General features: G+C 48.6%; 1 protein-coding gene across 17 annotated transcripts in view; it reads left to right on the top strand.

Moving 5' to 3' along the window:
* Positions 1 to 26672, top strand: part of DYSF (dysferlin) — a 272723-nt gene that overhangs the window by 101854 nt on the left and 144197 nt on the right. For 9 of the 17 annotated variants that reach the window (XM_060187107.1, XM_060187112.1, XM_060187102.1 and 6 more), the window contains 8 exons: positions 2625 to 2693; positions 2801 to 2844; positions 9131 to 9213; positions 19551 to 19592; positions 21755 to 21870; positions 22361 to 22474; positions 24206 to 24383; positions 25105 to 25229. In XM_060187107.1, coding sequence (XP_060043090.1) covers positions 2625 to 2693; positions 2801 to 2844; positions 9131 to 9213; positions 19551 to 19592; positions 21755 to 21870; positions 22361 to 22474; positions 24206 to 24383; positions 25105 to 25229 — 771 coding nt within the window. The remainder of the gene's footprint in view (positions 1 to 2624; positions 2694 to 2800; positions 2845 to 9130; positions 9214 to 19550; positions 19593 to 21754; positions 21871 to 22360; positions 22475 to 24205; positions 24384 to 25104; positions 25230 to 26672) is intronic. The other 8 variants (XM_060187109.1, XM_060187114.1, XM_060187104.1 and 5 more) reach the window with 1 other exon arrangement.

Genomic DNA, 26672 nt, shown 5'->3' with positions numbered 1-26672 from the left:
CTGGGGAGGTGATGGAGTAGGGGCAAGGCAGGGCAATCAATATATGAAGCTGACTAGAGACTGTGCTCCTGAAAGAAACTGTGCCCCTCCCCTCTCTAGAACAAAGAATTTGTCATGATGGAAGCCATTGAAACCCTGTAAGCTTTAGCCTGGTCAGGCTCCTCTGGACATCCCCGGCCTCTGTGTGCCTCACTCTTTCTCCTCAGTGGCCTTGCTGTGGTCTCCCTCTGTTCTTTCTTTTTCCTTTTCTGCCAGTCTCAATCTTCCTGCTCCTCTCTCTCAGCCGGCCTGCAAGTCACTTTTTCTCATTACATTCAAATTGAAAGAGTTTTGTCCCCTGTGCCCATCTGCTCTGGCTTGACCTTCTTTGCAGTTCTTCTTTTGGACACTTGGTGGCACTTTAATCTAAGATGTGAACCATTTGATTTGACCATGTTAATAAAATTATAGGTGTGCATGCATGTGAATGTGTGTGAGTGTGTGTGTACATTTTCGTTTGTTATCTGGGAGAAAGAAAAAGGAGGTATTTGGAGGCAGAATGGGAAACTTTAAAATACCCCCCCCCCCCAAAATGCAACAATAAAACCTATTCACTGGAAAAATGGGAGAAAAAAAGGAAAATGAATCAAACAAACCAAAATGACTATTATTTTCCTATACTTCACACCACCTTGGAGGTAATTTGCATTAGAATTTGTGAGCTGCGGCTGGGGTGGTGGCTGAGTTGTAGACCTCAGCATTTGCATGTGCGAGGTCCCAAGTTTGATCACTGGCATTACATAATTCTTATAAATACTAAAAATGAACATATTGGGGCTGGGTGGTGGTGCTTCTCGTTGAGCGCACATGTTACAGTGCACAAGGACCTGGGTTTGAGCCCCCAGTTCCCACCTGCAGGGAGAAAGCTTTGTCAGTGGTGAAGCAGTGCTACAGGTGTCTCTCTGTCTCTCTGTCTCCCCCTTCCCTCTTGATTTCTGGCTGTCTCTATCTGATAAATAAAGATAGTTAACAAAATAAAAATGTACATATTTAAAAAATTTATTATCTTTATTTATTTATTTATTGGCTAGAGACAGCCAGAAATTGAGAAGGAAGGGGGTGATAGGGAGAGAGACAGAGAGACAGCTGCAACACTGCTTTACCATTTGCAAAGCTTTTCCCCTGCAGGTGGGGACTGGGTGGTTGAACCTGAGTCCTTGCACATTGTAACATGTGTGCTGAACCAGGTGTGCCACCACCTAGCCCCGAACATATATTTTTTTTATAAACATTACAACCCTGTGGATATCCACCCTGAGAACTGTCTGCCCTCTGATCCTTACTTCTTTTTTTACTTCTTTCTTCTTAACACTTTTTAAATTAAGTTTTTAAATGTGAGATACACAGAGAAACCTCTCTCTCTCTCTCTCTGTCTCTCTCTCTCTCTGTCTCTCTCTCTCTCTGAGACTAGAGCACTGCTCAGCTCTGGCTTATGGTAGTGCTAGGGATTGAACTTGGGATCTCAGTGTCTCAGGCATGAGAGTCTTTTGCAGAACCATTTTGTTGTCACCCCAGCCCTCTTACTCCTTTCTTTGCTGACTCAAGGGTCAAGTTCTGGCACCCATCCCTGCACCCAGCCTTTGCTGCCTTTGCTGGGGTCCTTATTGCGGGGCCTGTAGTGAACACTCTGAAAAGGCTGCTCATTGTTCTTATGTGAAGCTTACACAGACCTACCAGGATGGATTGATGTGAAGCTCAGTCTTGAACTTCTTTTCCCTTGTGGGTAAAGGATGCCCTAAAAGGCCTGGTGCCTTCCCAGGGGTTCCAGGAACAGAATCAAGCCACTGATTTGGGTCCTGCTAGGTTGTTTGTTTGTGGAAAGTACAGTTTTTCCCCCCTTCCTTCCTTTCTCTCTATTTTTATTAGACAGGGCAGAGAGAAAGAGAGGACAGGGAGATAGAGGGAGAGATAGATACCTGTAGACCCGTCTCACTGCTAGTGAAACACTCTTTGCAGGAGGGGAGCCGGGGCTTGAACCCAGGTCTTTATGCTTGGTAATATTTGCACTTAAGTGAGTGCACCATCACCTGACCCCAAAAGTGCACTCTTTAGAGCAGGCCAGCCTCAGGTGAACCATGGCTTGTGGGCCATATATCTTCAGTGAACTTTCTTTTCACCCTCAGATAATGATGCAAAGCCTGACTCTGGCTCTGCATCCCATTCTCCCCTTCTCACCCCTAATTCTAGTCTCCTAGGGCCACAGTCTTCCAAAAGGACAGGAGAACCAGGACACCCCTGTTTAGGGTCATGGCCATAATGAATAGTGCGTTGTGGTGGTGGTGGTAGGGGGAGGGATTTTCAGCCAGATGTAGGAGGTAAGGGGAGATGAACAGGTGCATTCAGGTAGTCTCCCTCATCTCTACCCCTCTCCCTCTACCCAGTTCTGGGTGTGACCTACCATGGAGCCTTGTTTCTTCAAAGACTCCTGGTGTTTGAGTCCACTGCACAAACCCCACAGCCCTCAGGTCTTTGCCCAGTCTGAAGGATAGCCAGCATGGCCCAGAAAGGCCCCTGGCAGGTATGGGGTCCCTGAGGGTACCCAGAGTCCCACAGAGCTCCACCCAGCTGTCCTCTGTATCTTCTAGCTCTGCAGTAAGATCCTGGAGAAGACTGCCAACCCTCAGTGGAACCAGAGCATCACACTGCCTGCCATGGTGAGCCTCACCCTAGCCTGGGGGCTAGCCTCCCCAGAACCCCAATGGCTGCCTGGACTTCTTCTTCGGAAGGAGCCCACTTCAACAGGGCTCTTTTCCCTCCACAGTTTCCTTCCATGTGTGAGAAAATGAGGATTCGTGTCATGGACTGGTAAGCTCTGCATCTCAAGAGTCCTAAGCTGTTCCCAGGGATCACTGTGTGCTCAGTTCAGTCTGCCCCGGTGGAGGGTTTGTCCCAGGCGAGGCCACTGCTTCTGTAGAAGGCTAGAGAAGCAGTGGGTGGGGACAGCCAGGCTTTGAAGTAGCCAAGGGTGAAGATGGGGCTGGAAGAACCCCAGGGTCCTGAGGAAAGAAGGGACCAGGAAGACTTCCTGGGGGAGGTGGGTTTTTGGTAAATCCAGAGTGAGGGCATTCTAATGAGAAGAGAGGGGATCATAAGCAGAGGCAAAGAAAGAGTGGAGCTTCTGGGAGAGTGGGCAGTGATATCCCATAAGAGGACGGGACCTTGGTAGGGTGGGATGGGTAGTCAGGTCCCAGGCAGCTGGAGGGGGCTGAAGTGTCAGGGCAGTCAGTGTAGCTGTAGGCTTGCAGTAGCTGAGGGCAACAGCCACATGGACATCTTTGAGAAAACGATTCAGGAGGCAGGGCGGTGGCACATCTTGAACTTGGGTTTGAGGTCCCACGCCCCACCTGCAGGGAGGACAGGCGCTTCACAAGCATCTATATTTCTTCTTCTCTATTTTCCCTATCCCTCTCAACTTCTCTTTATTCTAGTAAATAAAAAATAGAAAGAAAAAAAAAGAAAATCATGGCCGCCAGGAGCAGTGGATTCATAGTGCCATCACTGAGCCCTAGAGATATCCCTGGTAGCAAGAAAGAAAGAAAGAAAGAAAGAAAGAAAGAAAGAAAGAAAGTGATTTAACCCTTGTTGAGCACTTGCAGTGTGGTCAACTCAGACTCTTGTGAGAGGCCTGCTTTTCAGAGGAAGGGGCAAGTTTGTGAGGATGGAGAGACTTCCCTGGGTGACAGTGGGAAAGTGGCCAAGGCCGGACTTCACCACTGCTCTCCACTCAGGTGCTCTGACTGCTGGGCTGCATGGCCTCCTGATGTGTGGGGTAAGGGGGGGGTCCCCCTCATACCTGAGGGCCAGTAGGAGCTGGCTCCTGTGATCTCCAGGCCCTCACATGCACAAGACTTTCCAAAAAGAGAGAGTTGTCCTTTCTCTGCCCCCGAGAAATCTTGGCCCTGTGGTTCCCAGCGTGTTCTTCTTTGGTCTCTGGCCCATGGCACCCCCAGCCAGGAGGATAATGAGAGACTAGGGAAAACCCCCAGGCCACAGAGTCATTAAAGTGTGTGCCAGTTCCCCAGGCCCAAAAGAAAACAGCTTGTGAGAATTAGAGGAGAGGAAGGGAGCAGGCGGGAGGGCCAGCAGGGGGTGGCCTCAGGGCTTCGACCGCTGGTATGTTCCTTGGGGAACTTGGGTTGGAGGAGAGATGCACTTCAGGGCCCCCGAGCTCTGGCTCAGTCCAGGGTGGGTACAGGCACACGTGAGCGCTGTGCCTACCAGGCGGACGGGGGCCGTTCACGTCTGGGCACGTTTGCGCCTGCGGATGCCCATGTGCAGCTCCAACCGCAGTGTGGTTGGCCCATGTGTGTGGGGCAGGCTGTGCCCAGGTCCGTGTGAGCTGGGGCCCAGGCATCAGCATACTGTACAATCCAAACAGATTACGGAATCTGGTGGTTGCATCTCTGGTTTGGGTAGAAGTGGCATTTTTATTGTGAGTCTATTTTCAGACTGGCTGTATTTTCCAAAAGCAACCCCAAGCCCCAAAACCCAAGTCTTTGCCAGAAAGCATTCTGCTGCTGAAAGTGCCTCTCCAGAAGAGTGCTTTCTTCAGAAACACTCAGATAAACTTTCCCTGTTACCTGAATCCTGAGGATGTGGTGTAGTCCTTCTCTGTGCCTTAGTCTTCCATTTGATTCTTTAGAAATATTTTATTTTTCACTGATAAGGAAGTAAACACCTCCCCCAGACCCACTGACTAAAAAGCAAAGCAAAGGAGCCAGGCAGTGGCACAGCTGGCAAAGCACACAAATGACTAAGCCTGAGGACCTGGGCTTGAGCCCCCAGTTCCCACCTGCAGGGGTGAGTCTTCAAGAGCTGTGGAGTTGCTTGTAGGTGTCCCTCTCTCTCTCTCTCTCTCTCTCTTCCTCTCCCTTCCTTCCTCCCTGTCTCTCTCATCCTATTTCTCTCTGTCGCTATCATAAAAAAAAAGGCTGCTGGGAGTGGTGGATTTGTTGTGCAGGCACCAAACCTCAGCAATAACCCTGGTGGGAAAAAAAAAATGAAAATACTACTACTAACATCAAAAATCTCTCTTCTCACCCTTTCCCCTCCTCACCTAATTCAGAGAAAACTGGAGGTCAGAAATCCCTTTCTTCTTTCCAAGTGCTGGCATTTTCTAGGTGCTGGCCAGAAAGGAAGTTTAAAAGTGTCAGCACCTGTCAGTTATCTGCTGTTGATAATCTCTTATAAGATGTTTAGGGGGTTTTTAACCCTTCCCTTCTTAGGAATATCATTCACCAGGAAAAATGGTAAAGATCTGTGCTGATGAGTTACTCTTCCTAATGTACCTCTCCCCCAACCCAGATAGGAAACATCAAAGTCAAAGTGTAATCACTTCCCTGGGAACTCCCAAGAGGAATGGAGAGAGCCACGGAGAGAGGACTGTAGGGATTTGAAGAAAAATAAAAAGCACATCTAGGTGTGTCTATCCCCTGTGGATCCTGGGTGTGGAATGATCTGGAATGATTTATGGCTGAAGGACTCCCAGCAGGGGAACAGGACTGATCAGGCTCTGAGAGAAAGGAGAAACATCTCTGGAGAAACATCCATAAGGAGAGAGAGGTTTGACCTTGGTCAGAGTGCCTCAACCTGTATTCCGTGATGTTTCAGGTCAGAACCTCCTTTGCTGTGGGAGGCTGCCCTACGCACCGTAGTGTGTTTAGTACCAGTCATAACCTCTGTCTATACCTTCCCACACCCAAATGTCTCCAGGACTGTGGAGTCCTCCCCTTTTCCTTCACATTTCCTGGAGAACCCCTGGCTTAGCTTGATAAGGAAGCTGTAGGCAGCTGTGAACAAAGCCCCGCTTCTATGCCCAGCTCAGCCAGTCTGGAAACGCAGCTTTGCCATCCAGGCAAACTCCCCCACCCGCCCACATCTGCATCCTCTTCTGAGATGGTGTTTTACTGGAGCACCTGCCTCATAGAGCAGACAGTAGGGCAGGGCCAACAAGGTGGTAGCTTTAGCACTGTGGTTAGCTCTCAGCGGGTGCTGCATAAATTGGAGCTGTTTGTCTGTTATTGTGGTGGGGGGCAGGCATGGAGCAGAGGAGAGGGCTGCTCAGGATGCTGCTGACTAGTGGACTCACCAGCTAGCTTCCTTCTCCTTAGCCTTGTGCTGTGTGGTAGGGAGAGGCCTTCTTCCTAGGAAGGACAGCTCCCCCCCACCTCCCAACTGCTACCCAGGAGAGGAGAATGCCATGGCACAAACACAGGGCACCAAGGTTTCTGGCTTTGCCCCACCACCCAAGGCTGACCCTGGGCAAGTGAACAAGGATTTCCCTGCCCCGAACCTCAGTCACCCCATCTGCGCCACAGGGATGATGGTCCTCACGTTTGGTTCTGCTTTATATTTTAATGCTTTTTAGCCACCAAGTTGCAGATGCTGTCATGACTTCCATCCTAACTTCCCTGGGAAGATGACCTCACCAATGTGTCCCGGAACCTCACCTCTCCAGAGCCCTGCCCCACTAGGGAAAGAGAGAGACAGGTTGGGGGTGTGGATTGACCTGCCAGTGCCCAAGTTCAGTGGGGAAGCAATTACAGAAGCCAGACCTTCCACCTTCTGCGCTCTGTAATGATCCTGGGTCCATGCTCCCAGAGGGATAAAGAATACGGAAACTTATAATGGAAGGGGTGGGATACAGAACTCTAGTTTTTTGGAAATAATCTTGCAACCATTTCTTTTTTGTACAAGAAAATCCTCTAATAGTACTTGTAATATCCTACTAATTACTGTATTGTGATTACTGTGACAGTCACCTTTAAATATTTTTATTTATTTAATATTTATTTTTTATTTATAAAAGAGGAAACAGATAAAACCATAGGATAAGAGGGGTACAACTCCACACAATTCCCACCACCAGAACTTCATATCCCATCCTCTCCCCTGATAGCTTCTCTATTATTTATACCTCTGGGAGTATGGACCCAGGATCATTATGGGGTGCAGAGGGTGGAAGGTCTGGCTGCTGTAGTTGCTTCCATGCTGAACATGGGCATTGGCAGGACGATCCATATTCCCAGCCTGTCTCTCTCTTTTCCTACTGGGGCAGGGCTCTGGGGAAGTGGGGCTCCAGGACATATTGGTGGGGTTGTCTGCCCAGGGAGGTTCAGTTGGCATCATGTTAGCATCTGGAACCTGGTGGCTGAAAAAAGAGTTAACATATAAAGCCAAAAAAATTGTTAACTAATCATGAATCTAAAGGCTGGAATATTGCAGATGAAGATTTGGGGTCTCTGTTTTGAAGATAGCTAATAGGCCTATTTTAGTCATAGTCCAAAGGGCCCATGACTACACCAGTTTTTTTCCTGAGCCTGACCTCTGATATGCAGGTGGACCCAAGTTATTGTCTGGGGAGATGATGTCATGGCTGGAAAAAAAGGGCTAGAAATCTGGATCAGAAAAGAGAGTAGCTCCCAAATATGGGAAAGGTGTATAAGTATTGTTGACTGTAAATTTCATCCATTTGATCTGATCTGGGGCCCATATTCAGCTTAGGAGCCTATGTGACCTCTGCCTCCCTGTAGATCTGAGCTCACATTCTATGGTCATGAGTAGGAACGTTCCAAGCTGCCCCAATTTCAGGACCCATCTTCCTCAGGTGGTGGATAGAGTATGTTATCTAGCCTACCTTTGGAAGATGGAACATTTTCTACCATTGTTGATCCACATTGAGGGCAAGGTCCTATGGGGACCCCACAGAGGCAGAGGCATCTATTGTATTGTTCCTGATGGTGATGACCAATGACAATGGAGAGAGGGATCTGTTTGAGGTCTAGGCACATCATGTCTGTGTAGAAATCTCAGGACTTCCCGAATAGGGCCTCAGATGATGGGGTGGCCTGATAGTGACTAAAGAGTCATCGTTAAAGTATGCCAGTCTCTTGCCCTTATTCAGCTTTTGTAGTCCTTTGTTAAGGGTAGCTTTGGAGTGACTGAAGGAAGTGTAGTAGGAAGTAGGTGAGGAGGGTATCTAGGTCGAAATAGGAACTTTTAAAAAAAAATATTTATTTATTCCCTTTTGTTGCCCTTGTTGTTTTATTGTTGTAGTTATTATTGATGTTGTCATTGTTGGATAGGACAGAGAGAAGTAGAGAGAGGCGAGGAAGATAGAGAGGGGGAGAGAAAGATAGACACCTGCAGACCTGCTTCACCACTTGTGAAGCGACTCCCCTGCATGTGGGGAGCCAGGGGCTTGAACTGGGATCCTTACGCCGGTCCTTGTGCTTTGTGCCGCCTGCGCTTTACCCACTGTGCTACTGCCCGACTCCCAGTAGAAACTATTTCATCAGGAACTTTCTGGTGTCTTTTTAGCTCTTTCTTCTTGCTTGCTTCATTTATTGACTACTCACTGCAGACTATTGTGCACTTTTGCTTTCAGGTATATATATTTGCCCTAATTTATGGATACATGTATACATATGCCCTATTTTAATGAGAAGCGCGCGCGCGCGCACACACACACACACACACACACACACACACACACACACAGAGAGAGAGAGATAGAGAGAGAGAGAGATTGAGACCCAGGCATGAAAGTCTTTTGTATAACCATTATTGTATTTCCCTAGCCCATGACTTCATCATTCTTAACAGTCAAGTAATAAATATATTACAATTTTCTTAGCTGCTCATCTGTTGTTGGACACCTGCATTGCTTCCAGATTTGGGCTATTGCAAATTTTGCTGCTATGAACATAGGTATACACAGATATTATTGGATGAGTGTGTTTGATTACTTAGGATCTATCCCCAGGAGAGGAATTTCTGAGCTACTTTGCATAAGCTCTTCCTGGGTCTGAGGGTGGGGTGTGGCTCCCCCTTCTGCCTCCCCCTCTTTCCCTGCCTGGTCTTCTCTCTTTAAACCTACAGGTGTTCCCACAGACCACCAGACTGGCAGTGGGTGTTGGCTGGTAGAATGTTTGGGGAAATGGGCTAGTTCCTTTTTCATCTTATCTCCTCAGGATAGGCCTTCCTTCCCCTCCAGTGTGATGACTGTCACCCCTAATGATGCGCACCCCAGCTGGTTCCTTCCTGGCTGGGCTATGGCCTCTGATGCTACCTCTCTACCTCCTCATTCTAGGGACCGCCTCACCCACAATGACACTGTGGCCACCACTTACCTGAGCATGTCAAAAATCTCTGCCCCTGGGGGAGAAATAGAAGGTAAGTTCCCCTGGTGTTTCATTCTCTGGTTCCCAAGAGCTCTTCCTATCCACCTCATACCTCAAGTGTAGAGAGTTTGCAGGAAATGGAAGGTGCTCAAACTCTCACTGCTCATTCCCCAGGGAGAAGGCATTCCTCTAGTTGGTGGGGGCCATGGACTTGTCGGCCTTTAGGGTTCTCTGCGTCTCAGATGGTGGTGGGGTGCTCCAGGAAGTGGTGTGGAGACAAGATTGATTGTGGCTATACCACTGGTTTGTGTTGGCCAACTAGGCTCCAGCATTTTCTGTCTTAATAGTAGTTTTCCTTTTATTACTTATTAATTTATTTTAATAAGCACTGCTTCACTTTGGATTACGGTGGGGCCTTGGAGTGTTGGGCATGAAAGTTGTTTGCATAATCATTATGCTGTCTCCCCTGCTCATAAATTTTGTTTTGAGGGAGTCGGGCTGTAGCGCAGCGGGTTAAGCGCAGGTGGCGCAAAGCACAAGGACCGGCATAAGGATCCCGGTTCGAACCCCGGCTCCCCACCTGCAGGGGAGTCGCTTCACAGGCGGTGAAGCAGGTCTGCAGGTGTCTATCTTTCTCTCCTCCTCTCTGTCTTCCCCTCCTCTCTCCATTTCTCTCTGTCCTATCCAACAACGACGACAACAACAATAATAACTACAACAATAAAACAACAAGGGCAACAAAAGGGAATAAATAAAAAAAAAAAATTTTGTTTTGAAATAACTTTCACTGATCTGTTAAAAAGTAAGTCATCGCCTAGTACTTAGTTCAAGGACACTGCTAGCATCCTAGTCAATAGCTCAACTGGTAGAGAATTGACCTCTGGTGCCTTAGGTTCCCAGTTCATCTTGGGGACCCCTGTAGCAGGGGGCGTGTGTGCTAACTTGCATGTCTCTCTTCTGTCTCATTTCAAACTCTCTTATGATAAATAAATTAAATCTTTTTTTAAAGAAAAGGAAGTCAAGATTGTTTTGTAAAAATGTATAGAGCTAATCTGGAAATATGATTCTTCTTTCTTCTGAAAGAAGAATATGAAAATTTATCCATTAGACTACCCTCCAAGACAAAAAATTAACTCTATAATATTCTGGGACTTTAATTAACTCCATAATATTCTGGGACTTTAATGTGTATATGTATGTGCTGTATACATATGTACATACTTATACATACATTATCTACATGAAACATTACTTTGAAAATTGCTTTTTTGTTAGTTGGCACACTGATTGTGTATTCTTTTACAATATAATATTTACTTGACACACATATTCCATTGTGTGACAATAACATAATAACACTGGGTTACTTCTCATTATTCCCTATTATAAACAATTAACTTTATATTAAATAGCTTCTAACTTAATCTTTATGTAGTTCACAATTTTCCTTTTGGATGAACACCTAGAGATGGACATGCTGTTTCAACAAATGAACATTTTATAGCTTTTTGTGCATATCAAAGTTGTCCTTCAAAAAGACTGAATTAGCTAACATTCTAGTCACTTCACTATACATACTTCACAAATACAGGGTAAAGCAGTTATATTTAAAAATAACTTTGTTAATAAGTTGTTGGATTGATGTTATTGTTGCCTTACTTTGCATACCACTGATAAATGGTGAAGTTGACCAATGCAAATTTAAAAAAGTTTTAGTTACTATTTATGTTGACATATTATACATTTATTCTCTTGAAAATTGCCCATTCATGTTCTTATCTGTATTTCCAATGGCATATTTGTCTTTTTCCTCATTTTGTAAGATTTCTGTAAGTATATGGATGTTAACTTACTCTATGCAATAATCTTGTAAATTTTATTTTACCATTTAATAGTTTTTGACAAATAGAAACTATTTTTTTAATGTAGCCCAATCTGTTAATCTTTTCCTTAGTGACTAAGTCAAGACATTCTTTTAATCAACATTGTTCACTGGTGATACCAGCACTAATGAATAACATCTTCCCTATATTTTGAAATGCCTTCTTTATCTCCTGCTAAATTCCTAAATGTGTTTTTGAACCTGTCTCTTGATTCTTTATGATCTCTAATTGGTATGTCTGCTTATTATTTCTTAGTTTTTGGTATCTGGGCTATCCTGGCTCTATAAAATTAATTGGAAAGATTTAAAACCTCTTAAAACATCTGCAACCGCTTTTACAACATAAGAATATCATCTTTTGAGGGTTTGGAAGAATTCACCCATAAAACCATGTGGGCTGGATGCCCTTTTTTGAGTGGGTGTAGTACTGACTTTAAACACTTTGCAGTTTCTCCTGTGATCATTGTTATTTTTAGTTTGTTACTTTTACTTGGGGGAATTTTTGATAATTTATATTTTCCTAGAAAAGCATCCATTACATTGAGGCATTCTAATCTTTTTATACTGTATTGTGCAGTGTAGTCTTTTATGATTGAAACACCTGTGGTGTTCTCCTCTCTCATATTTCACATGATGTGTGTTTGAGATTCCTTTTGCCTTGATTAGCTTTCTTAGAAGCCTTCTAGCCCTTTTCTTTATAAGACGTTTCAAAGTACCAGTGTTTGGATGTATTTCCAATGCTCACTTGTTCTTTTCTGATTTTTTTTCACTGTTTTTAGAAACCCTCTTTAGACTTCTTTGATCATGTCCTTTGATAACGTTTAAGCTAGCTTCTAGTCCTTATTTGAAAAACGAGTGTGTGGTTTCTGCTCCATAAATCATGCTTTCTACCCTCAGTAAGTCCAAAGTTGTTATTCAATTCTTTTACTTTTAATTTTTTTCATTTAAATATTTAGTTTATTTTGAATTTATTTATTTATTTTTCTTTCTGAGAGTTGTTGACTTGCTTTCTTCGTAGGAAGTTTTTTTTTTTTCTGGCTAAAAGCTGCTTGTAGGAATATATATATTTTTTCTTAGAGTTAAAATTTTCTTTGTTCTTATCAGTTGTGGGGATCTTTCCATGGTGATTTCTGACCTTTGAGTGGAGGAATGACCTCTTCTAACGTTATAATGAGCAGTGTTGCTGGGTGGGATGGGCAGGAGCAGATAGCTTGTACTGTACTCCATTTCTGCTTCTTTGTGGCTGAATGAGCTGCTTCATTCTCTTCTTACAAAGCTCAGCCTCACTGCTGTGTGGATCCAGTGAAATCACAAATGGAACATTTGTAGAGTGTCTAGTACACGGTAAACCCTGAACACTGTTTGCTGTTTGTTTTCCTTATTGCCAGGCTAGCATGGGGGTGCCTCTTCCTGGGCACGTACTCTCTGGGTTGGAGAGAACTCGACCGGAGCCAGCCTGGGCTGCTACTCACTCAGCGAGGCAAGGGAGATGACTCAGGAACCAAACATGTGGTGCGAGGCAATGCAGTTTCTTTATTGATCAGAAAGCCAAGGCTTTTAAAACGCAGACCCGGAAGTGGCAAGTCAAAATGGAAATGGCTAGGAAAGGGGTGGAGAAAGGCTGGCAAGGTAGGAACTTCCTTAGCAACTATTGCAAAGGTTTTAACTGGTTTGATTAATAATATCCTGGAGGCAGGGAGGGTCTTGAGAGTAGAAAGAAGATAGATCAAAGGGATGGAATGGGTGGGGATCTTTCAGGCAAAACAATGATTATGTAGATAGGCCATAGTATCAGGAATGCAGGGTGCTTTGTGAGCCCTGCCAAGCTCAACTACATCTGCACAATTTCCCCACACTTATTATTTGCTTTCTGCATAATTTACCTGATTTCCCCCTCCTTCCTCTACCAATTCAGCCTTTTACTGCTCCCATGTGGCTTAAAATGGGCCATTGCATTTTTAACTTCTTGCCATGCCTCCCCCCTTGTTTTCCTCTTGCATTTTTTCCTGTTTTCTACCATGTGTTCTGCAAAAACTCTATCTTTTTGCGTTTGATATGGACTCCAAACAACTTCCGGAGAATTTCAGAGGAATAAGCTCCAGAATCTTACAGATACCATTTCCCCCTCCTCCTCCCCCCTCTTATTACTCTTGTTGTTGGTGGGGCTTCAGTGCTCCAGGCTGACTTTTTTTTTTTTTTTAAAGAAAGGAAGGACAGAGGAGGAAGGAGATGAAAGACAAAAAGAAAAAAAGTAAGAAATAAAAATAAAGAAAGAGGAAGGGAGAAAGGAAGGAGAGAAGGAAGGAAGGAAGGAAAGAAGGAAGGAAGTCCAGGCTGACTTTTTTTTTTTAAATTTCTTTATTGGGGGAGTAATGTTTTACATTCGACGGTAAATACAGTAGTCTGTACATGCATAACATTTCTCAGTTTTCCACATAACAATACAACCCCCACTAGGTCCTCTGTCATCCTTTTTGGACCTGTACCCCCCCCCCCCCCACTCCACCCCAGAGTCTTTTACTTTGGTGCAATACGCCAACTCCAGTTCAGGTTCTACTTGTATTTTCTCTTCTGATCTTGTTTTTCAACTTCTGCCAGGCTGATTTTTTAAGACACACACACACACACCTACATACCCACACACACCCACTGTCATAGCACCTAAACTTCTTCCACGTGGTGGTGGGTGGACTTGAACCTGGCTCTCATTCATGAAAAAGCAGTTATCATCCAGCTAAGCTATCTTGCTAGAGTTCTCCTCTTCCCTTTATTAACTCTAACAATATCTTCTCAGTACTGTTGTCTTTTTAGGGATAACAGAGGTAGGGCTGCCTGTATATTTCCTCTTATCTTTATTTGGAAGACAGGCAATGTGCCCAGATTTTGGCAAATTCCACCCTTGACTTTGAAATCTTCTCCAGTCCTTTCTTTTAGGCTTTCTGAGACTTTATTGTCATCGGGGCATCACTGCTCCAGGCTGACTTTTCTAGGTAGATAGATAAAGGGACTGGGGAAGTGACTGGGGAAGTGACTTTTCTAGGTAGATAGATAAAGGGACTGGGGAAGTGAACCTGAGTTGAGCGCATGGCAGAACACTTGCCCTCCCAGCTGAGCACACTTGCTGGCCTTGAAGCATTTTCCCTCAACATGTTGCTTGAGGTTGAACTCATTCTTATGCATGTTCTCTCTACTGATGAGCCAACTCCCCATCTCGATCTTCATTTCATACACACACACACACACACACACACACACACACACACACAACACACGGAGAGAGGAGAGAGAGAGAGAGAGAGAGAGAGAGAGAAGCACTGCCTCACTAGTCAAGTTATTCTTTTTTTTGTCTCTGTTGCTTTCATGTGGTGCTGGGGATCAAATCCAGGACCTCACAAATGCAAGGCAGATGCTACAACACTGAGTCATTTCCCAGGCCCCTGAAATAGTTTTTATGACTTTTTAAAAAAAAATTGCCATCAGGGTGATGAAACTTGGTGTCTGCATGACTCTACTCATCCTGGTGACTATTTTCCTCTTTTCTTTCTTTGTGATAGAGGGTGAGGAACACATGCACACACACACACACACACACACACACACACACACACACACACACACACTGAGGTCAGCAGGTGGCCTCGTTCAATATCAGCATTTTACAGCTCTCATCTGGTCTCATTCCATATGGATACTTGTGAGAGGTGGAATACTCAGGACTGCCTTGCAGAAGGCACTGCCTGGGGGCTCCTCCTGCCCAGCCTCCTGCCTTTGCTGGCCCTGTGGACCCAGCATACAGCCCCTGCCTCCATTACTGCTCAGGTAGTTTCCTGAATGGCTGTTTTTTTTGATGATATGGTGGAAAAATCTGAATTGGGGGGCAGTGCACAGTAGGGGCAGGAAGGGGAGAAGGTATCCTGCCCCCTCCTAGATCAGAATTCCTGCTATGGTGGAAATCCCCTCTCTCCCTCCCTCTCCTTCTTTCCTTCCTTTCCTTCCTTCCTTCCTTCCTTCCTTCCCTTCCTCCCTCCCTCCCTTCCTTCCTTCCTGATAGAGACAGAGAGACAAAGAGCGTGAAAAAGATCACAGCACCAAAGTTTCCATCAAAGTGTTGAGGGGGTCAGGCTCAAACCTGTGTCACACACATGGCAAAGCAGGGCCCCATTCAAGTGAGCTGTTGATCATATGACAGTTTCAGGACTGCTGTTTCAGGAAGCCAACCATCCACCCAAGGACGAATTTGGATTTCTTTCTCCTCTAAGGACTTGCCCTGATGGTGATGCCGGTTTGGCTCTTTTTGTAGGATCTCCCTGAACACTGCAGTGAGAATTGGAGAGGAGAGACGAGAGGCTATTTCACCACTAGATGGCGCTCAGGTCACAGGCAAGGCTGGTGGCTCAGCGAGGCTGTCAAAGGGGGGGACCACTGTCTCCACACTTGTGGGTGAAAATCAGAGTCTTCTTGTGACCTGCTACCCAGTTTTCATTGTGCAATCACGTGGTTTTTGTCTTTAGAGCCATGAAAGAGCTCAACTTAAAAAATATTTAATGTATTTATTTTTGGATAGAGACAGAAATTGAGAGAGCCTCGGAAGATAGAGAGGAAGTGAGGGAGAGACAGATATAGACAGAGAGACCTGAACACCTGCTTCACCACTCATGAAGCTTCTCCTCTGCAGGTGTGGATGGGGGTTTGAACCCAGGTCCTTGTGCATTGCAACATGTGCACAAGGTCTGTCACCACAAGGCCCCCAAGACTGCTCTGGTGGCCCCTCCATGGGCGTGTCCTTCTCTGAGCCCCTCGAGGCTCTCGTCCTCTCCTCCTCTCCTCCTGCCACACTTCTCCTTGTCCTGAGGCCACCTCAGAATCTGCCTCTCTTGATTTTTCTTTTGGCTCCCCCTCCCCCCCCCCCCGCATCTGTGCAACACCTGACTCTTCATCTCTCATTACTCTCAAAACCCAGGCTGAGGTGAACTGTGAAAAAGGCTTCTTTCTCTCTTTCTCCAGATTATTGGGTCTGACCATTTTTTGTTTTTCATATTTTTGCTTTGATTTCCAGCAAGGACAGGACCTCCCACCAGCCTCTTAAGCACTTCTGCCCACAAGTTTGCCTGGGCACACGCAAGTGTTCCTTGGAGCCTATGTGGCAAAGGGTTTAGTCAGAATGTTATTTTCTGAATAGGAGAGTGTTCCCCAGAAACTGCAGTTCTCTGGAGAGGTTGCCGGCACTGGAGACTTGGGACTCCTCTGAGGATGCCCCTCTCTCTGACTTTCCAAGCCTGAAAAAGCAGGCAGCATAAATAGCTCTTGAAGCCTAGAGTTTTTTTCCATCGTGGAGAAACCCAAGGCTCATTCTTTGTCATTTCTGGAACGGCGCTGAGGCCTTTCCAGAAGCTCTCGTCTTCTCCTGCTGCCTGGCATGGGCTGGTGTCCATCCTACAGCCAAACCGTGGGAGTGAGAGATGTGTTGAGAGGTGAAGGGGGATGCTCTCAGGGCTGGCTGCATGGAGTGGCCCTGGCTCCACTAGTGTCCCCCACCCCAGTTGTCTGTGTGGTGACATGTGGCTCTGGGTGGCAGGACCTGCTGTCCTCCTCCCCTGGCTTCTTCCAGGTGATGGAGTCGGGCTTGGTGGCCCCAGCTGTGTTCTGGGACTAGTACAGCCTCTGTTCCCTGTGCTTAGGGAAAACACATAAAGCAAACAAACAAACAAACAAACAGACAGACAGACAAAAAACACTTTAGTGCTTTGGCAGAAGGGTGATGAGGACTCAGTAGAGGCTTTGTCTTGGGTGGCTTCACTGTTTGCTTTTTGGCATTATGGGCTGTCTGCAGACTCAGGGGAGTGAGCTGGCTGGGGAAGATCCTCAGCACCCAGAGACCTATTACCCCCCAAATTTGGAACCACTGGCCTGAGATGTTGGCAGATGTGCATGTGTGTTTTCAGAACACTGCTCTGCTCTGGCTTATGGTGGTGCTGGGATTGAATCCAGGACCTTTAGAGGTACCTGGCACTGTGGCTGTTAAACTTTGTTGGATAAACCAAGGAATAAAGGAATGAGAGAATGAAAAGGTATAGCAGGGAAATAGGCCCTACCTCAACCGCCCACTGGGTCCTCCTAGGCACCCAGAGGCATGTGTTGTTGGTCAGATGGCTGGTGGGTTAGGGGACATCTGTGTAGGCTGGGCAGTCAGGACCCAGCTGGTCTGTCTGTGGGTGGGAAGTTGGTTTTGTCTTTGCTAGAAGCAGATCAGTGTTGGGACTATGACCTCGACCTCATTATCTCAGGATAACTGGGTAGGCCTGTTTGCAATCATTCGGAAGGGGCTTGACATGGAGTCTGCTTCCTTCTGGTGTCCTTGGCTACTACTCTCCTCAGGGCTGCAGCTGTGCCCACGTTGGCCCTTGACCTGCTGCTGGAAGCACCCCCATGGCCAGCCTGGCTTTTCTACAGATGAAATTCTGGTCTGGGGATCAAAAGGTGGCCACACATGATGGTTTCTGCAGCCCAGCCTCCTGCCAGCTGGCATTTATGACTGAGGTCTGAGTGTGAAGGCTGAGGGATGGGGTCTCAGAACCCTCTGCCACAGGGCTTCCTATGTCTCTTCTTGCCCCTGAGCTTACATGCTCAGACCTGTCTGCCTCATGTCTGAATTTTCATGTCTTTTCTTCTCTCTTCATCCATTTTTCTCTCAGTGCTTCTGCTAATTCTTCTTTTACAACATTTTACTCAGCCCTTGGCACTTAGGTACAGTCATGGAGCTATGAGACAATAGTTACAGGTTTACTAGTCTTCTTTTTCCTTCTCTTCTTCCTCCTCCTCCTCTGTCTCCCCCTCCTCCTCCTCCTCCTCCTCCTTCTCTCTCTGCCTTCAAGGTTATTGCTGTGACTTGTTGCCAACACTAGGAATCCACTGCCATTTTTTCCATTTTGTTGGAATAGGACAGAGATAAATTGAGAGGAGGGGAATATAAAGAGGGAGAGAGAAAGATAGAAACCTGCAGACCTGCTTCAATGCTTGTGAAGTAACCCCTCTGCTGGTGGGGAGCCAGGGGCTTGAACCGGAATCTTTGCGCGGGTTTTTGTGCTTTGTACTATGTGCACTTAGCCCGGTGCGTTACTGCTTGACCCCTGACCACTATTATTTTTCAAGATCAACAGAATGACCGGTGCTTAAAGATAATCAGGGGATGGGCTAGCAGAATAACTCACTTGGAGAGTGCGCTGCTCTGCCATGGGAGTGACCCAGGTTTAAGCCTGCCTCCCATTAATTGGAGGAAACTGCTGCTGTGGGCTCTTTAACCATCTTTTTCTCTGCTTCACTGTCTCTGCCTTTATATGAAAAATGAAAAAAGGAGAAGGGGAAGAACAATAAAAGAAAACAGAAGAAGAAAAGAATCCAGGATTTCACTAATCACATCCTTAGCCTTGGTCACCGTATGCTCAGGCTTGCTTACGCTTGGCTAAAGGAGGATGCAGGCGAGGCCATAATGCATGTAGAGGCAGAAATCCACACAGTGGAAGAAGACTGAGGGGTTCCCACTTATGGGGATAGCTGGGGGGCTGTTCCTTGAACCTGAGAGGGATTGATTCTAAGATCCGGAAAGTATGCCAGAGCATTTGACTCCTTGCTTGTTTTATTTCTAGATACTCATACCAGTATTAAAAGTCATTTTTTATTGGGGGCAGGGGTTAAATGGTTTATAGGACAGTTGTTAACTTTTGGGTATAATTTTTCATCTCCACTTGGTAAGTGTTTGCAAAGCACTGTCACTCCCAGCTTAGGTCCTTGTCCACCAACCTGCACCAGGACCCCTACTAGCATCTAGGGTCACACTGGCGTGTGCAGTGGCTTCATTTAACGAATGACTGCTGGCTCTGTGCCTCAATTGAAGCAGCAGGTGCCAGAAGCCACACACCCCAGTCAGCACCTGCGGTTGTGAAAATGTAACAGGGTGCCCTCGGTGACAATCCCAGACACAGCCACTAGATGGAGATGTTGTGCCTTGTAATACCTCCTTAGCTTGCTCCCCAGAGTGGACCAGCCTGTTGGGGTGTGGAGTGTGGAGTGTGACTCTGTCTGAGCTCTGGCCTTTTCCTCACCTTCGTTCTGGGTCTCTGTTTTGTTTTCATCATTTATCTGGTTCTCATGTGGACAGGTACATTTTCTTTCTGTGTCATTTCTTGAATGAGTTAAACTTCAGGTTCAACATTCAGTTGGCCAACAGAAAGCCAGACATGCCACAGGAAGACCAGGGAGGGAGGGACCGGGCTCCATGTGGTGTTGGGGCTGTGTCTGGCTGGGGAGGGTAGGGGGGACCTCAAGGTGATAAGTTGTGATATAGCTTGTGATAAGCTCACAGATGGTTGGTCCCCAGCTGTTTCTCTCATGGGAGCTGTCTTTCCATCTGTCTGTCTGCCAACTCCCCATCCACATGTTGTCTGTCTGTGTAACCTGTCCTCCTAGCAGCCCTGTCCATCCTAACCCCTTTCCATTTCTTTACGCTTCAGAGGAGTCTGCAGGTGCGGTCAAGCCTCCTCCCGCCATGGACCGTATGTGCTTCACCTTGGGGAAAGGAGCGGGGAGGGGTTGGGGTTTTTGCTGGAGGGGTGAGGGTGGTGGTTGCAGGGGGATTAAAAAATTTTCTTTTTAAAAGATTTTATTTATTTATTGATGAGAAAGGAGGAGAGAGAGAAAGAACCAGACATCACTGGTGCATGTGCTGCCGGGGCCTGAACTCAGGACCTCACACTGGAGAGTCCAGCACCTTATCCACTGCACCACCTCCCGGACCACAGGGGAATTTTTTTTTATTTGCTTGATGTGGAACTGAACTTCACCTTTGGCTGTTACCTCCTCCTCTGCTGAAACCTGTGTTTTCATTTTCTCCCATTCCCAGACCCCTTCCTAGATCACCTGGGCTCCCACAGGGAAACAAACAGGAAGGAATCTGTTGTTTTCAACAGGGAGGGGCTGGGTCATCCTGGGGTCCGAGGGTAGGCAGGACAGGAAACCTAAGGAAGGTGAGATAAACTCTCAAGGTTGAAATTCACAGAGTAGGGAGCCCGGCGGTGGTGCAGCGGGTTAAGCACACATGGTGTGAAGCGCAAGGACCAGCTAAAGATCCTGGTTCGGGCCCCTGACTCCCCACCTGCAGGGGGGGTTGCTTCACAGGCGGTGAAGCAGGTCTGCAGGTGTCTTTCTCTCCCCCTGTCTTCCCCATCTCTTTGCATTTCTCTCTGTCCTATCCAACAACAATGACAGCAATAACAACAACAACAATAACTACAATGACAACGATAAACAACAAGGGCAAAAAAAAGGGAAAATTAAAAAAAAAAAGAAATTCACAGAGTAAATTAGGAAGGAGCAAGATGATCGGTACAGATAATTAACCATGCCCATGCAAGTCCCATTCTTCTGGGTTTCTCACTTCTGTCCCAAACACCAGAGCCCAGACAGGGTCCACAGGGGGGTAACCAGGGGTGCAGGGCAGCCCCTGGCTCTGGGAGAGGCACTCTCCTGCCCACTGCTCACATACCTTATTTCTCCAACACTTGAGGCTCACTGCTCAAGCACTTTCTCAGGTCTGGGTCTAGCACTCCATTTATTCTGTACCCTTGCAAGTGTGCCTGGAATGGTCTCACCACTGGCCTTCTGGCAATGGCTCTTACCTGGCCGCCCCCCACCCCCCTCCACCCCATGCCTCTCCAAGGGACTCCCAGGTCTCTCAGAGTCTGGCCATTGAGTCCTGTCCTGGGCACTTGGCTGTTAACTGAAAATCATAAAGTCACAACATTAGCAAAAGAGGGCCTCTGAGAAGAGCAGATACGTGCAGGGAAGGCCCCTCACTATGGTGTGCTTCTCACTCGTAACTATTGTGTCACCTGCTCTTCTGATTGTTTTCTGCTCAGCTTGGGGGAGGGGGGGAAGCCCTAGGGCGAATCTAGACTGCCGAGTGGTCTGCTTCTACTCTGTAAGGGTATGGAGGTACAGGGGACATGGGCTTGAGTGCCTTTATGTGCTGGGGACTTCTGTGTGGATCCCCACCCTGGCCTCCTGGGAGGTGGATTGTACAGTGAATCCACCAATCCTGGTAGTCATTCCCCTCTCCTTTTTTCCCCCCCCTCTTTTATTTGATAGGACAGAGAGAAATTGAGATATGGGACGGGGAGAGAGGGGGAAAGAGAAAGAGAGACACTTGCAGCACTGCTTCACTGCTCATGAAGCTTCTCTCCTGAAGATTGGGAGCAGGGGCTTGAACCCTGGCCCTTGCGCATGGTAATGTGTGTACTCAACTGGTCCCAGGAGATGACGTTTCTAGTCACTGGGCCATGGAGTCATCCCTGGCCTGAGATGCCAGTGGAGGTGCAGGAGGGTGGGGAGTTCGACCGCAGGATGGGGTTGCACCTTGGAGGGCCTGGCCCCAGCTTTGTGTGCTGGCTGAGTGCATTGCCTTCGAGGGTACACAATGCTGGGTCCGGCTTTCCATCTCTGAGTCTCAGTCTCCCCAGCTGTTAAGTAGAAAGGATAAACATGGTCAACTCACCCTGTGTCAGCTTGGTGCTGAGGATGAAAAGAACTGGGGGTGGGGGGCAGTGGGAAGGTGTGCTTGTGGGGGCTTCATTCCAGGGACACACGGGGAACTGAGTTGGACTCAGGCCTAGAAAGCTCAGCCGGGCCATCCCTTCTGACTCCCCTCTGTGTCTCCCAGTGGATGACCACCTGGGCTTCCTCCCCACCTTTGGGCCCTGCTATGTCAACCTGTATGGCAGCCCCAGGGAATTCACTGGCTTCCCGGACCCCTACGCAGAGCTCAACACGGGCAAGGTGAGCCCCCCTGGGCCCCTCACACCCTCCCTCCCCACCTCCATCCCCCAGTTCTGTGTGTCGGAGGCCTTTCAGCTTGGCCTGGGTGGTACATCCAACCTGAGCTCTAAGACCTGATGGAGTGTGAGCAGGCCCAGAGCCAGGAGGGAACCCCCCTCTTTCTGTTTGCCTCCTCCCCCCACCGCCCTCTCATCCCTTCCTCCCTCTGGTTCCCTTCTGTCTCTCCTTCAGGGTCAGTCCCTACCCATCCTCACTTTTTTTTATCCAGGAACTTCTGTCTCAGTTTTCGTCTCCCCTGTGGCCAGATCGGAGTCTAGTGTTGACCACTGGGGTGGCGCTTAGTGTCCCCTGAACTCTGTCCCACATTTCCCACTTGCAGAGTGATGAGCTGCTTTAGGGCTCTCCCAGATTCCAGGGCCAGAACATACTCCTTTCCTTTCTCTCCTCTCCTCCACCCCACCTGCTCCTGCTAATCTCACCCCCATCTCAGGGGGAAGGTGTGGCCTACCGAGGTCGGCTTCTGCTCTCCTTGGAGACCAAGCTGGTGGAGCACAGCGAGCAGAAGGTGGAAGATCTCCCAGCAGATGACATCCTGAGGGTGGAGGTGAGGGGCATGGGGCTGGGAGGGGCAAGGCGGGCAGTTCCCATCAGGGCTGGTCCCAAAGCATCGAGGTGGAGGAGGGCACAGTCTGTGGGCACTGCCGCTCATACCTCCCCCCTTGGGGCCTCAGTGGCATTGCCTAGCAATTTATAAAGCTCCCCCTTTGCAGGTGGGAATTTAGGGGCTTGAACCTGAGTTCTTGAGCATTGTAGTTCATGGACACTCTACCAGGCATGCCACCACCTGGCTCTCCTCTTTTTATTTTGTTAGAGACAGAGAGAACTAGGATAAGAGAAGGAGATAGAGAGAGAGAGATAGAGAGAGAGATAGAGATAGAGAGAGAGTGAGAGGGAGAGGGAGAGGGGGAGGGAGAGGGGATGGGGAGGGGGAAGTGGAGAGGGGGAGAGGGAGAGGGAGAGAGAAGGAGAGAGAGAGATACCTGAAGCCAGCTCCACTGCTTGTGAAACTTCTCTCCTCTGGATTGGGGTCTCAACCCTGGAGTCTTGTACATGGTCACTTGTGTGTTTTATTGGTTGCACCATTGCCCGTCCAGCATTATTCATTAATCATTTATTTTCATGAGAAACATAGAGGGGGGCAGAGGAAGATCACTGCTTGGCTCTGGCATGTGATGTAGTTGGGTTTGAACCCGGGAACACTGGGGTCTCAGGCATGTAAGTGTGTTGTGTTACCTCTGCACTATCTCCCTGGTCCTAACAAAATGAGAGGCGATTTTATAATAGTAATGTAAGAATGGCAGGTTCTTTAGTACTCACCCTATGTCAGAGACACCCCAGTGTCATTAAGTCCTGACTCCCTGTGAGCATTTCCATTTTACAGACAAGAAAACCAAGTCTCAAATGTCCCAGAACCACAAGTGGGGGAGCTGGGCCCTGTGTCCAGGAAGTGGCTGTGTGGAGCTTTCTTGGTGGTGTTGAGACTCTGGGGTCACATGGTAGGGATCTGACTCCCAGCCTGCCCCTTTGTACCAGCTCTCCTCTCTCTAAAGTGGGGGTGTGAGGTTACTGTGAGCCTGTGGTGAACTCCTATCCAGATGCTGCAAGCTCTCAGCCAGGGCAGGCTGTCATCACGGTTCACGTTTTTCTCCAGACCCGGTTGTGTAACCCCCTCTTTCTTCTACCTCCCACAGAGGGCCCCCAAAAGGTCATCTTGGTTCAAACTGAGTGCGCCTGCCAGGTCTTCAGCCTTGTGCTTGGTGTGCCTGGAGGTGACAGTGGGATTTACTCACTCCACACCACCTGTGGCCATGCAGGGGGGAGAGAGAGAAGGAGAGGGAGAGAGACTACCTTGCAGAGGCTGGGCAGAAGTGCTGGCCAGGGGCATGGAGCATCGGCCCTTTCTGTACGGCAGATGCTGGGGGACCTGGTTCCCCGAGCTGGTGGCCCTGCCATTGCTGCTGGTTTGGATTAAGGAGCAGCGTGACCATGGGGGAGCAGCCCAGACACTCGGCCTCGAATGAGTCTGCTCAGTGAGCAATCAGATCTGGGCACTGTTCTCAGCACAGGCCCTTCCCCAGCCATCCGTCCATCTCTCCAGCCAGGCATGCCACCCCTCCTTCCCACCTTGGTGTCTTCCTCCCTCCTTTCTTTTTTCCTTTCCTTTCCTTTCCCTTCCCCCTCCCTCCCTCCCTCCCCTCTCCTTCCCTTCCTCCCTTCCTTCTTTCTTTCCTTCTCCTAGTGACCCCCTTCCCCCCACTGCCTGCTCTGCTCCCAGAAATACCTGCGGAGACGCAAGTACTCGCTCTTTGCCGCCTTCTACTCGGCCTCCATGCTGCAGGACGTGGATGACGCCATCCAGTTCGAGGTCAGCATCGGCAACTACGGCAACAAATTCGATAACACCTGCCTGCCGCTGGCCTCTACCACTCAGTACAGCCGCGCCATCTTTGATGGTGAGAATCTGGGGCCCCAGACCTGGGGGAGAGCCCTGATTCTGCCTCCTGTAGAAAGCGGGCAGATGCCCACCCTCTCGTGCTCTACCCCTATCCCTGTGCTGCCACCAGCTGGGCCCCTGCCACAGGCAGCCACCATGGTGAGCACAGAGGCTGCTACTCACCGTCATCCATTGCACAGAGGCTGCAGTGCCTAGTGTGGGGCCTCAGGGTGCTTGATTTTTTTTTTTTTTAAATATTTTATTTGTTTACTTCTCTTATCACCCCTAGGGTTGTCTCTGGGGCTTGGTGCCGGCACTATGCAGCCACTGCTCCTGGTGACCATATTTTTCCTTTATTTATTTTGATAGGATAGGGATAAATTGAGAGAGGAGGAGCAGGAGGTACAGAGGGAGAGAGAAAATGAAACACCTGCAGACCTGCTTCACCACTTGTGGATGGGGACGGATCCTTGCGTGCGCTCAACTAGGTGCACCACCACCCAGCCCCCTTGCAGGGTGTTTTAACGGATGTGCTGAGGATCCCTGATGAGAGCAGCCACCACCTGCTACACTCAGGAGGGGAGCCCAGACCCCGATGTCTGGACACACAGGGCCACTGATCATACCACTTGTGAACTGCAGGGGCTTCTTAGTGGGAGAGGGAAGCAGGTGCCCTAATCCATTCCACGCCCTGGGTACCCCCGATTCTGGCTCAATGCCAGCCCTGTGCACCCTTCCAGGCTGCCAATACTACTACCTGCCCTGGGGCAACGTCAAGCCCGTGGTGGTGCTGTCGTCCTACTGGGAGGACATCAGCCATAGAGTGGAGACGCAGAACCAGATGCTCAGGACTGCAGACCGGCTTGTGAGTGGACCCCCCCCCCACTGTCACCCTTTGTGCACCTGTCCCTGGGGGGTCCACATTGGCCCCATGAGTCCACATGTATCGGTGCCCACAGACCTTCACGGTGCCCGGGGTCTTCTGTGTCCTCGTGCCAAGTTTGCACTGTTGTCTCTCATGCTGGGAGAAGAGAGAGGGTGGTGGCAATCATGGGGAAGCCTCCCCTATGCTGTAGGAGACAACCCGCAGAAAGAACGAAGAGAAGTTAGGAATAGTGGGACACAGCCATCCACTGCCCTATCCACCCTTCCACCCACCCATCTATCCACCCATTGGATGTCTGCCTCTTACTGCCTACAGGGCCTTGTGCTGGAATATTGTAGCCAGAAAGTGGAGGTGAGCAAGAAGCTGCACTGCCTTCAGGGGTCAAGTGTGTGAAGCAGCAGCACATTTCTGACCAGGGACTCTCCGGGAGTCCCAGGGTGGAGGGCTCTGAGGAGGGAGAGTGGTCACAAAGGCAGGAGGAGCTCAAGGGAGTTGGGCAGTAGCGCAGAGGTTTAAGTGCATGTGGTGCAAAGTGCAAGGGCTGGCTTAAGAATCCCGGTTCAAGCCCCCGGCTCCCCACCTGCAGGGGAGTCGCTTCACAGGCGGTGAAGCAGGTCTGCAGGTGTCTATCTTTCTCTCCCCTTCTCTGTCTTCCCCACCTCTCTTCATTTCTCTCTGTCCTATCCAATGACAGCAACAACAACAATAATAATAACCACAACAATGATAAAACAACAAGGGCAACCAACAAAAGGGGAAAAATGGTCTCCAGGAGCAGTGGATTTGTGCATGGTGCAGGCATTGAGCCCCAGCAATAACCCTGGAGGTGAAAAACAATGCAGGAGCTCAAATAGGTTTCCACTGTGGGGGAAGTGTGACGAGGTGCTGGGAGGAAATGGTCTTGCAGATAAAGTGACGAGACTAGGAGGACCTGGTGGCCTAAGGGACTGGTGGTGGTGCTAGTGATCTAAGGGACTTTGGGGCGGGGAAGAGCTGGGGGGGGGGTGTGAGCCCAAGGCTAGGAGCAGGGCAGTCTGGAGAAGATCAGAGCATTTGAAGTCAGATGTCAATGTTCGCTGGATGTGAGCAAGGGCTTCCTGTGGGTGCTGGGAGCTTCAGTCTGGCCTGAGTGGAGGTGAGCAGAAGGGCAAAGGCCAAGAGCAGGGGCTGATGGTTCTGATGATGTCTCCTGGCCATTTCTCTGGGGAGCATGGCCATGGGTGGGGGGCACAACCCAGGTGACCACACTGTGGGGCAAGGGAGGAGCCTTAGGGTGGAGGGAGGGGCTGCAGGGGCAGGGACAACCATGTGTGCAAGCAGAGAGGCAAAAACAGAGGGCAGGGAAGATGGAAGGGGAAGGGAGGATTGGGACCAGGAGAGTAGCTGACAGACACTAAGGAGCTAGAGAAGCAGGGGAGGGCA

Source organism: Erinaceus europaeus, chromosome 3, assembly GCF_950295315.1.
Source record: "Erinaceus europaeus chromosome 3, mEriEur2.1, whole genome shotgun sequence".
NCBI classification, from domain to species: Eukaryota; Metazoa; Chordata; class Mammalia; order Eulipotyphla; family Erinaceidae; genus Erinaceus; species Erinaceus europaeus.
Note: the sequence above shows the minus strand (reverse complement) of the source record. Positions and strands in the feature narration are given on the sequence as shown.